The 12,231-nt window shown below is 37.4% G+C and overlaps 1 protein-coding gene across 1 annotated transcript; it reads right to left on the bottom strand.

The window, feature by feature from the left end:
• Positions 1-281: 281 nt before the first annotated feature.
• On the bottom strand, positions 282-11,349 carry LOC123866343 (gamma-aminobutyric acid receptor subunit beta-like). The gene is made up of 10 exons (XM_045907861.1): positions 11,036-11,349; positions 8,326-8,426; positions 7,647-7,714; positions 6,360-6,505; positions 5,624-5,781; positions 3,466-3,581; positions 2,772-2,940; positions 2,327-2,578; positions 1,762-1,944; positions 282-1,155 (listed from the first exon to the last, which is right to left on the bottom strand). Exons 1-10 carry the CDS (start codon positions 11,140-11,142, stop codon positions 980-982), a joined length of 1,476 nt encoding a protein of 491 aa, XP_045763817.1. The 5' UTR covers positions 11,143-11,349; the 3' UTR covers positions 282-979.
• Positions 11,350-12,231: the final 882 nt, after the last annotated feature.

Genomic DNA, 12,231 nt, shown 5'->3' with positions numbered 1-12,231 from the left:
AGCTATATCAATACAATTATAGGACATTATCCTTATAATTTAATTTCATAAGAATTTAATATACTGCGCACCTTTTTTTCTACATTTTAATAGGTACCTTGAAAATTTGCAATTCTTTACACAGTGTTGCTAAATTATAATATTATAACTAAAGATTGGGATAATGCCTATGTCAAAAATTTATTATTTCTTAGTACATAATTATTATATACAGGATCTTCCAAAATTCGTAAAATCCACGTCCACTGGTAGTTTTAATTTAACTAACCATTTTAAATTAATAAATTAAAAAAGTACGGAAAATTACATTGAATGTTTATGAATGCACAATGCACATCTATGTATTTCATACCTACAAGCTGCCAAGTACGAGAGCTTTTGACCTTTGATAAAATGTCTCTGATTTGACTCATAGTCATCATCCCTACTGGAAAAATATATATATCGTGTTGAATTGTAGATAAGAATAACTGATAAGTAAATAGTTAAGTTACCTACGAGTATTATTATTAATTACTAACAGCATACTAAGCAATATTATATTTATAATAGAAGTACAGACAACGTAGCACTTGTTTAATTCTAAAGCTTCGATTCCGAGACCAGCGGCAAGTTGCAGCAACTGGCGACAGCAACAAGCGACCGCGCTGCCGATCGCAAATGATACTACTGGTTCCTATGTATTTTATGTACCAGTATAGGTTTGCATCAGCGCGGGAACGCAGCAGCAGTGTCACCGTAGATAGGTATCTCCTCAGAATATAATACCTTCATACAAAACCATTGAAAACGTATAGAAACCAGTAGTGTCACTTGCGGTCGGCGGCACGGTCGCTTGTTGCTGTCTCCAGTCGCTAGAGCTTGCTGCTGGTCACAGAATCGAGTCATAAATTGCATTAATACCTAAAATAGGTGAATTTGAGGAATTTATTATATTATTAGTTTTTAATCTATAATAATAATTATAATTACGTGTTCTTTAGTCAAATATATAAAAGGTCCAATACACGGCGTTAAAAATTAGAAAACAGATGGGGAAAATGACCCGCGAGTATGTGTCTATAACGTTGACGTCTCGTATTTTAGGCATGGACGCTTTGATCACCGTAGCACCGCGTTTCAGGGCGTGCATCATCTTCGGCCTGTTGCCACTGTCTGAAAGACAATAAAGCTTATTAACGACGATAATAATGATAAGTTTATCCGTAATCTGTCGGTAAGTTTCTTTATTTTTTGATAACAGCCAAGCGCTAGTCTATAAATTTAAAAAAACATTTAGAGTTTTCAGTGCTGTTTTCACCATCATTTAGAAAATGTCGCGAGGAAGGTTAATTTATTATGAGTCACACTGTGTGTGTGTGTGTGTGTGTGTGTGTGTGTGTGTTCAGTAACCACTGAAGAGCGCAATGGTGATGTTGTGCTACGGCAGTAACGTGGCTACTGCAGTAGGTACGCGACAGGTTGTGATGGCAATCGGGGTATGAGGCGGGGGGACGCCCTGCACACCCGCCCGTCACCGCGCTATCCTGCACCAGGTTAGCGCAGGGACTGTTCGGGGCGTCCCCACCCCAATTGCCATCTTGACCTGTCGCGTACAAATTCAAGAGTTACGCGGAGTGCACAGTTTGAACTTCTTCCTACAGTTCCGTGTACTAGCGGCGGCGGTACACACGTTGCTGTTTCGTGTTGTTTCTTTTAATATCTTCATTAAGATGTTGCTTATTCGGGATTCTACTAAAAACGTATTACTCAAATACTTACTCCTTCTGGAATGTGGCCGAGTTCTGTAACGTAAGTTAGAGTAGTCTCGTTGAAGACGAAGAGATGGTGGGGCCCCAGTGCTAGGCGGAAGGGGCCTTGACCGCAGGCTCGGCAGTGGAGACACCCTGCCGGTGGTAGTGGTGTATTCTCGAAGTGCTATGATTTCCTCTGGAGAATGGGGCCCTGCGAATATGTAAATAGTAGGTTTACTATTAAACAATGGGTAAAGCCCATTTACATTCGAGATATTTTGTATTGACGAGCCAAGCGAAGCGATTCGCTGACGTTACGGAGTTGATGTGATTGTTTGAACCTGATCCAAACTTCATAGTCGCTGATCGTTCCTCCCTGTGCTGGGGGCAATTCGCAGAGAAACTTTCAGCTTTTATAAAATAACGAATGTCTGGCACGCACTGGCTCTAGTTCATAAAAGCTATATCATAATTCTCAAATCTGACAGTATCCTTTACTAATCAATTAAAAATATTTTAATTATTATGAGCAATTAATAACTCAACTAAAAATTAAATCCGAGGGATGTCTTCTATGTGAAGTTATAACTTACCACCAGAGTTCTTCATTTCCTTATCCACACTAGCGCTAGTAGAGACTTGCTCTCGGTTTTTTAACTTGGCCCGTTTCTTCGCCCTAGCGCCCCAGTAGGTATAGTTCACCGCCGCATACTCAAGTAGAGCGGCGAATACGAACACGAAGCACATCACTAGGTAGATGTCGATAGCCTTCACATACGATATACGAGGCAGGCTGCTACGCACTCCCGTACTTATTGTCGTCATCGTCAGGACGGTGGTTATACCTGAATAGAAATATATAGATAAGTAGGTACCACTCACTGGCTATCGAACTGGATGGCGAATTATTATTAACTGAAGATAGATTAGAAGTACCTACTTATTTATAGATTGTTATGATATTAAGAAAGTATGTATTAAGTAATGTATTAAAACTAATGCTTCAGTAAGCTTTCTTAGCACAAAATCGTTACCTACCTAAAGCAACTCTTGCCGAAGTTGCCTCGTGATTAATCCAAAAGGATACCCAAGAGAGCATCACAATCAAAATACTTGGTAGATAGGTCTGAAACACAAAGTAGCCGATATTCCTGCGCAGCTTGAAGCTGAGTGACAGCCGCTGATAGATGCCCGTCGCCAACTTCTCCTGGAATGTTACAAAACTCTTAACAGGTGTGCTTCTCTGACACCTTTATAATCTAAGTTGAGGAATTCTCGTAGGTACTCGTAATTGTTCTTGTAATAGGCGTTTATATTGTACGAAATTACTTTACGCAACACATCAATTATTTTAAAAGCTTTTCCTGCGTCGTCGTTCGCGAATTTCGGTTTATAAATCCCATAGGACGCCTTTATTTTCTCATTCAAAACCTAGATCAGTCATCTACCTGCCTGCAAAATTTCGGCCAAAATAGGTTTAGCCGTGTTGACAAATAGAGAGAAATAATTATTATATATCTTCGGGATTATTTTACTATCTATAGATAGGAATTGGAGCCCATATTATAGAGATGAAATAGGGAGCCGTTTCATTGTCGGACTGCAGACATGGGTGAAAACTGCTACACCGACTAAAACAGCTCATCATAACTCATGAGAATAAGAAGATATTCCATTCAAGGGTTAATACATTCGGTATTGGGGATTAGACTTTTGATAAAACTTTACGTACTTTCCTGTCATTAGTTTCATGCCCCAGAATGGTGAACTGAGGCAGTTCTGCATCTTCGACACCTCGTACTGGTGTCTCCTTCCAGTACATCACCACGTCTGACACGGTGTAGCCATCTGCATATTGAGTATAACGTTAGGATGCTATTGGATTATAGAGGCTCAATATTCGTTGGTCGATTACTTAATCGAAACATGGTTTGTAGGAACTTTGTGCAGGTGGGACTAAAAATTACTAACTAGTACAAAGTTAGCCGGTTTATGTTTAACAACATAATCCGCTAGTAGGTAAATAGAAATCACTTGCATGGTGAAGACGTTTAAGAATAATTTTAGCTTTAGCGGTCAATTATTATTGTAAAACACGAACGAATCCATATTATGCGGGCCTTATGGCAGCGTTTGAGAAATCTCTCACACCACGAATGCCTTTCCTCTAGTCTTATGAATTTACATAAGCTTTAAAGCTAAAGGTTTCATGCTAATACGTAAATATTAAAAACACTAAGCGACATCTTTTACAATTTATAGCTAGGTAAAAATATTGATTGCTGTATAGATCTACATGGCACATTTATTCAGGCCCAGGAGCAACACAGTTAATAATGAAATTGACTAGTTCACCCATGAATTGGTAATATTAAAAAATTACTAGTATGGTTACAAACAAGTATAACGATCGATGAAACTACACAAAATTTTCTTCAACCAAAAATACCCATTAAAAATATTAATTAGTAATAAATTTTGATTTGATCAGGTTCCATTCGTTCTTTAAAAGTTTAGCCCGACCAAAAATAGCTGTAGACAAAAACATGGTTAAAGGTTGAACTGAACTGCGGGGCGCTGCCGCGACGCGCAGTTCCGCTGCAGTTCAGTTCGAGTGCGTGGGCACCTTAATATGTAACAACACAAACTGCTCGTGTAAAAGTATTCTTTTTATTATAACTTATTTTTGTCAGTTAAGGCGCTGTGAATAGCGAAGATTCCTTCTCTCTCACTTCTATCATTTCTATCATTTTCAATTATTGTGAAAGAATCAGTAAAGTTTTAACAAATATGGCTCAGTCGAGTCCTAAACAATAAAATTACAATCATTTTAGACATACCTTTACTGTCATATCAGTAGTATCATGGAGAAAAATTGGAAAAACATTCAGTATTTTTTATCCCCATTTTTCTCTATCCAAACTAGTTATAAAAATAACATGACTAACAAACGTAGCATTATTATTTAGGACTTGACTGGACCACATTTGTTAAAAGTGTACTGATTCTTCATGATTCTTACACAATCATCGAAAATGTTAGAATGTACGAGAGAGAAACTTCGCTCACAACGCCTTAAGTAGTAGATATATTTTAATCTAGTATCAATCTTATTGCAATGCAATGTTTGAATTTCAACAACGTTAGCAGAAGTATGCAAAAACTTTTTGTGTTTTTGGACAAGTTTTGAGTAGGAAATTTTCACTGTACTTTTGTACGAGCACTACAAGTGAAACTTTCTTAGATATCGTCTCGAGAATTTGACGAAAAATTCTCGTTCATTTATAAAAATATAATAATCAATATAATCAGTTTCGTATAATCGTTTTTGGTTTAAATTTATTAAAGCAAGATAAAAACCCGAAGCCACTTGCTATCAATGTGAGTAAGTATTCTAAGAGTATTTATCATTTTCGGGCCACCAGTTAAGAGTTGATTATTAACATTGGCCACGAATTGAAGAAGGAAATTTCTAAAATTTTACATTGACTTCTATCATTATTTATTATTAAATTATTATTTACTTCGTAAATGAAGAGTAATACCTGCTAATTTTCTCGTACAAAAAAAATTGAATGTCAGTGAGTTCTCGGGCGTTCTCGCGTTTATTTTTACGTGATTTTGTTATTTACAAGGGGGAGATAGAGGTCAATATGCTATGTAAAATTTTAGAAATTATCTTCGTTTCGTTGCCCAATGTAAATCATGCCGAGGTTTTTGTGGTCCTACCGGTCAAATCTTTACAGACACAACTAGAAAGGTTCACTTCAAATTGAGCACGGCAACACGAGGTTATGATGGCGCGATGTAATGAGCTGCAGCGGTAAGCTAAGCCCGACGAGGCAACGCAAGCGTGAAGCCGAGCTATTCGTGAGAGTATAGAGTCACACAGCTTTCAATCTCGACGGTGCAATTCTGGCTGTCCAGCGGATAGTAGTGCAGGTCCATCATACAGGCCAGTGTCGCGGTGAAACGCATGCCGTAGGTGACGCTGCCGTCGCCGCCCAGGCGCACCAGCTTGTTGCGTTCCGTTACGTCGTGGAGGAAACTAGAAGAAAAGTGCATAGTGAATAGTTTTATCATCATAATCAACCCAGCGCCGGCTCACTACTGACCACGGGAGCGGGACTCCTCTCAGAATGAGAAGGATTTGAACTCTACCACGCTGGCTAAGTGCGGATTGGCAGACTGCACACACTTTTGAGAACATGAACAATTCTCAGGCATGCAGGTTTCCTCACGACGTTTTCCTTCATCGTAAAAGCAAGTGATATTTAATTTCTGGAAACGCACATAACTCCAAAAAGTTAGAGGTGTGTGCCCGAAATCGAATTCCTGACCTCCTGAATAGGTGACGGACGTCTTAAACATTTTCTTATAGAAACAGCAACTTGTGATCCTGGCGATGTGCCTTGTAATATGGGCAGTGCCTCAAACTTTGTCGTCAAGCAAATCATTGCAATACTCTTTAACCATTCCAAGATACTTACCTAATGGATTTTATACAACAAACCCTAAATATTACTCTAATAAATATGCCACCTGACACTCCAATAATTATACAAAAACAACCATTGCAGCAATACGATTAAACTCGATTTATTCTAAGTTACTGAAAGTTCTCACCTATTCTTATCATTTGCAAAGAATGTATCAGGCACCCAAATTCTATCAGCAAAGTCTCCTGATAGAGTCAAAACCTCTTCTGGCAAGCCAAACCCCAATCTTTCATCTTTCCAGTATTGGTTCAGGTAAAGTGTTATAGTGTAGTCCTGAAAAATATTCATAAATTTGTCATTGTTACAAGTTCTTTCTTTTTATGGCAAGGGCACTTGTAAAGTAATAATTGTAATGTAATGATCGTACCATAGTTGTAATTTTATTCTGTGACGTTTTTTATTAGAATTGACTCAGACTAAGTTTAAAGGGGGTACAAGTGTCTAGAGATCATTGCCAAGGTCCACCATCGCTGCTCTATATGTGCTTTAGGTAAGTACAACCATATTATAACATCACAAGTTGAAGTCACCTACGTGTAAGGAATGATTTGGATGGGTCCTGAGTCCTGACCCAGATCACAAAACAAAATTGGAGGTGTTTAGCTGCCAGTAATCATGTTTAGGTAAGTGAGGGCTAAAAAACAAAAGTAGTTGAAGACCATCGATACGCTAAGTCAGCTTAGACCTCGGTCACCGACGACCGATATGTGTCAAGTGCTCACGGCCTTGGTCTCATTTCGCTATTAAAAGCATTATGAATTACAACGAGCGATCGAGTGCGTCCCTGTTTTGGCTCAAAAGCTATCTTGATAGCAAAGTGTTGGCTTGTCCAATTTAATGCCTCTGAAACCGGAGAGAAGGTGGATTGTTCGCACAATCATGTTTGAAGTTTGAACAAAGTTAGCAAAAATATAAAGGGTCCTTGGCCGGAATTCCACGGAAACTTGAAGTTTGTAAGTCAAACTTAAAAATAAAATAAGATGGTAGTTTCTAAATTGACCTTTTGTTCGTGTGGAACGTTGGACCCCGTTCACACAGCATTTGCATAGCTCACGTTTTTTGCAGGATATTAATCTTTCACTATGTACCCATTTGGTAAGATTCTTATACGTACTAATTAATGTAATATGTGTAATGGAATGTAGGCACAACATTGGTTTTATTATTTAAGGGAATAATGCCCAAACGGATTTAAGTCAAGAGAAGGTACTGAGTTTTTTAATGCTTCGTAAGGTATACCTAATTTATAACTTTTACATTAGTCTTAGTGTAACCAAACAGTTCATAACGCAACTGCGTATCGTAAACCCAATCTAAAATTTCAAAAGTAAAAATTCAATCATATGCCAAGGATATACTTACTATTGTATCTAGCGTTTCTACATGATTTACCAATAAGTATGCACCGACTCACCATATTTACTTCGGAAATGGCGTCAAAACTAGCAATGGTTAAATCCATGCCGACGTAGAGCGGGTCGCCTGTGGAGTAATAACATTTGAGCGAGGAAATACGTCACATGTGAGTTAAAAGGACATACGACGAATCAAAGTATGTTTACTGGGTGAATTCAATATTATACCGAGTCTTCTTGCTTCGGGGACTGCAATATGCATTCGAAGGAATATAAATTCGGTATTACATACAAAATATCTTCTTATATTGAAAATTTGCTTGTTGTTTTAAAATATGAAATATTCTTGGATGAAATGCAGTTCACTCACAGGTGCCTCGCAGGTACTGGTTGTGTTGCATGCCGGTTCATGTTTAATCGGTAAGCTTCCTATTCCATACAAAAATAAGTAGCCAATCTTAGCACACCCAAACTGATTAATTATTCCCTTTTTCGTTTTCCCAGGATAAATAGTAGACTCCCATCCCTGGGATGCACACTACCTTTGTACCAAATAGATGATGTCCGTGACTTCGTCGAGGTAGATTTAGGTATTTAAATACCTCGTGGGAACTCTTTGATTTTCAGGGACAAAAAGTAGCCTATGTCGGTCGATAAATCGCTTAAACTGATAGGTCGTGAAAAGCTAGCAGACAGACAGATACGCTTTCGAATTCGTACTATAGATCATGAACTTACCACCAAAATTAGGGCGGAGTCGGATGTCGTAACCGTCAAGTATTCGCGTAACGGTATGCGTTACGTTCTCCAAGCGATCCACCGTAGCAGTACGCTCGAGGCTACGAAAAATATTGTGTACTAAGTAACATAATCAACGCTTCTAAAAGTGTTTATAGTTCAGCGTGGTTCAACAATTTAAACCCAGGAAGATAATTATTTCTTTACATTTCAGTCCGCTCATTTAACTTCATTGTTAATTGAAACCAAACTATACAAATTAAAAGTCGTCCTGGCAAATTGATCTATCAATGCACATCCTAAACCGCCTCTAAAAAAAATTACAGTAGGCTCTTTTATGACGAAAAAGGAAAGTTTGTATTGAATTCTATGTTATTCTATAAAAATTGGTAGGTATTTGGGCTTTCGAGCTAAAGTAAGTACGGGTTTCAGGATTTTCGGAATGTATTGCGAGGGCGGGTCAGCTACTATGTATTAGCATAAGATGCACTCGTGGCAGAGGCGTAGTATGCCTAGTGCCTACCTAATTATTTATGTATGTAATTGTTACTTCTCGCACTTATTGAAAGTAGATTAATAATGATGACGTTTAATCCCGAAAATTATTTATATTTAAATGTTTTAGTAAAGTTTTAAGCGGTAGGTAAAAGCGGTGTGCCGTCCACCAATGTAATATTAATAAGAGTTGAAACATTTTACCCTTCTGTTATGATAAAATCACGCTTTCGCCTTTAAGCTTTTGAAGTTCTTTCTAAAGTATAGTGTTACTTCAGATGAATTATAAACACTCGAATATAATCACTCCTGTCAACAACGAGGCGTTTATAATCTCAAATCTTTACTGCCAAATCTTTGAAAACTGTTTCAAAATTAAAATATTATACTTAGATACTTTCTCGTTTAACCTACCTAGGTACTTATACCTACATAAAGTAAAAAAGTTAAATTCGTGTTGCATAAGATGATTTTTCGATAAGTAAATATTTTTATTGGCATCATGGTAGGTACGTAGGTAATTAAGTTTTTTAAAGTTATTTGACATGATATTATAATTTCAATCGGCTTACAGTAGGAACGTAATAGTATAATCCTGTATTTTCAAATCTATAGGTACTACCTATATCTAAAATGGAAATATTTGTTTGTTTGTAATTCAAAATGCTAAATGGATTTTAATAATTTTTTCACTGTTATAAATCTACTGTCTCTAGAAGTAACATAGGCTATAAATTACATAAAAGTATAATATACATAATATGCCCAATATGCCAATATGCCAGCCTCGATAGCTCAACGGTTGAGAAGCGGACTGAATTCCGAAAGGTCGGCGGTTCAAAACCCACCCGTTGCACTATTGTCGTACCCACTCCTGGCACAAGCTTTACGCTTAATTATAGGGAAAAAATATTAGCCATGACTAATGTTCTTTTTTTAAAACAAAAACAAAAAAAAAATTAAAGTACAAGATTATGTAATTACAAATTAGTTATTTCCGTCTTACAAAGTTACCTTCGTACATCTAATAAATTATCATCGAAATATAAATATGAATAAACAGCCAACAAATCCGTATTAAATTACAGCCTAGAGGACGGAAGGCTATTTAAATGGGATTCCTTCAGGCTTAGATAGAATTGCCATTTAGCGTGAGGATTCCCCAAATCCAATATGAAATTAACTTATGATGACGTTTGGAAAAGCTATTAGACAGCGAGATTTGTGTAAAGTTATATAAGCTGCAAAGACGTCCACTAAGACCAAAAATATTTTAATAAAAAGAGAAAGCACAGATATTTGATAATAATAACCCCGTGCTTTATAACGAAAATATTTTTTTCAAACTTAATTACGTATTTTAAAAACTACTAAAATATCAAAATACTGGATTAATTTATGTAGGTAGGTACAGTTGAAATTGGCTAAAGTTTAACCAAGCGTTGAATTTAGATAAGTATCTGAACATGATGCCGACGGCCGACGGAAAACTTATGCAGACCGATTTTAAAAACCTTCAGCAAATTCTTATTGTGATGAGATATCGAGGAACCTGACATGCTTGGTGCAAATTTATTGAATTGTAGATAAAAACATGACAGTCCCAATTTTTTAAACTGTAGGCATCAATAAATAAATGAAAGTCGTAAAAAACTATGTATTTAAAAATGAAGAGTTGATTGTAATAAGTTGTACCTAATTATGTACAAGTAAAACCCTTAAACCCACACTCAACACTTATTTAATTTTGAAAATAGAAAATCAAAAGCAGGAATCTTTGAACATGGCAAGAAACAAAAACAAAAAAATATGTATAAAAATCACAAGCGAATATAATCAAAAAGAAAAAATTTTCTATCATGTTTACGTTACGAGTTTTAAGTTGATTTTTCTTTACAAAATATTATACGTACTAATACATACAAAATACCTAATACATACAAAATATTATGTATGTACTTATAAAATATTATTTTAGTTTATTTATCTGACCTATCCTGACCTCTGACCCTAGTTTAATATACTTATTTTTTAAAGAATCTACTTTCATTGTTTTGAAGACTTTCGAAACATAAAAAAAAAACTTCTTCATAGATCAAACAAACTTGGCCGAAATCAGAAATCTGATCTCACTTATATTAAAGGACATTGTAAAAATGTGGATAAAAGTTGAACTATATACAATTTTCGTTGGTCGAGCTCTATATTTACTTACTTAACTGGCGTTAAGGACAGGATCAGCAAGAGCTTAAACATAGGCAGCGCTAGGCGACGCGCGTGCAGGCGAGCTGAACGCGCGGAGGACTTGCGACGCGCGCTCATCGCGCGGCAGACGCGCGCTGCTGTCGCCGCATCGCGCGATCACCGACACCACATCTCTCCCCACATTACATCTTTTACCGTCCACTCATCGACTTTAAAAGTTTTAGCTTCTTTTTTCGAGTTCCATTACCGATAAGTAAAGAGTAGCGAGACGCAATGCAAGTTATCGCAGTGCGCGATCTCGAGGCGTGAGCGGCCGCGGCGGCCACGGCGCGCGGAGTGGCGTCGCGCGTGCGCCACGCCTCTACAATGGGACACTACTTTCAACTTTCTTCCTCCTGTACTTTTAACGGCTACTTTTTAACCCGCCCAAAATGTGATTTTCAAGTCCTTAACTTCTTGCAATTTATGTTATGCTAGCCCACGACTTTATCCGCGGTACATATGTAATTTAATTTATAGCCTTCCAGCTGATACCTGCCTTTGTCCGCGTAGACCTATACTAAAGGTACCTATACCTACTCAAATAACGTGAATGATTATTTAGAGTTATCGCACAAATTTGATTTTTACATTTCGACTGCGTCTAAAGCACATTACGATTGACAGGGGTGCGGACACAGATGTTCGTCGGAACATGGTATTATTGCTATGAAGCGCCGCATCTAGTGGAATATTTATATCACTGTTTAAAAATAACTTAGAAACTAAGGAAGGATATTTAGAAATTTCAACCGAGCAAAGCCGAGGCGGATCAGCAATCAGCCTGTATTCATCAAGAAAGCATTTGTTTACAACATCAGCCATGCTAAAAGCATTAAGTTCTATTTAGTTGAAGATTTTACTAGGATTCCCATTTCGTAGCAAGCATTCGTAGCGTTTCGTAGCACATCAAAGCGTGCTCGTGTCTTTGTGGCACGAAGGATGCGAAGCTCAAATGGCTTAGATGAGCTTAGGTAGCTCGCTCAGGTATATGCAGTGCGGTGAATGCATGTTGGAATGTCGCACAATGCGGTGGCAGGTGCGGAAGTTATTTAGCGAGGCGGCACGGCGCGTCCGCTCGCAGATTAGACATGTCGACGATGCATCGCTTTCGATAAATACGGAGTGTCTTTTCAAAATACTTAGGATTTCCAATTTTGTAATTTT

Source organism: Maniola jurtina, chromosome 6 (genome assembly GCF_905333055.1).
Source record: "Maniola jurtina chromosome 6, ilManJurt1.1, whole genome shotgun sequence".
In the NCBI taxonomy this organism is placed as follows: domain Eukaryota; kingdom Metazoa; phylum Arthropoda; class Insecta; order Lepidoptera; family Nymphalidae; genus Maniola; species Maniola jurtina.
This window is presented reverse-complemented; position numbering and strand designations above follow the sequence as displayed.

Excerpts from the sequence above, each read along its gene's own strand:
- LOC123866343 (XM_045907861.1), bottom strand. The coding sequence starts at position 11,142 with ATGAGCGCGCGTCGCAAGTCCTCCGCGCGTTCAGCTCGCCTGCACGCG. Across the intron at positions 2,941-3,465 it reads ATGAAACTAATGACAGGAAA|GAGAAGTTGGCGACGGGCAT; the intron begins GTACGTAAAGTT and ends GTAACATTCCAG. Across the intron at positions 2,579-2,771 it reads TTCGGCAAGAGTTGCTTTAG|GTATAACCACCGTCCTGACG; the intron begins GTAGGTAACGAT and ends ATTTCTATTCAG.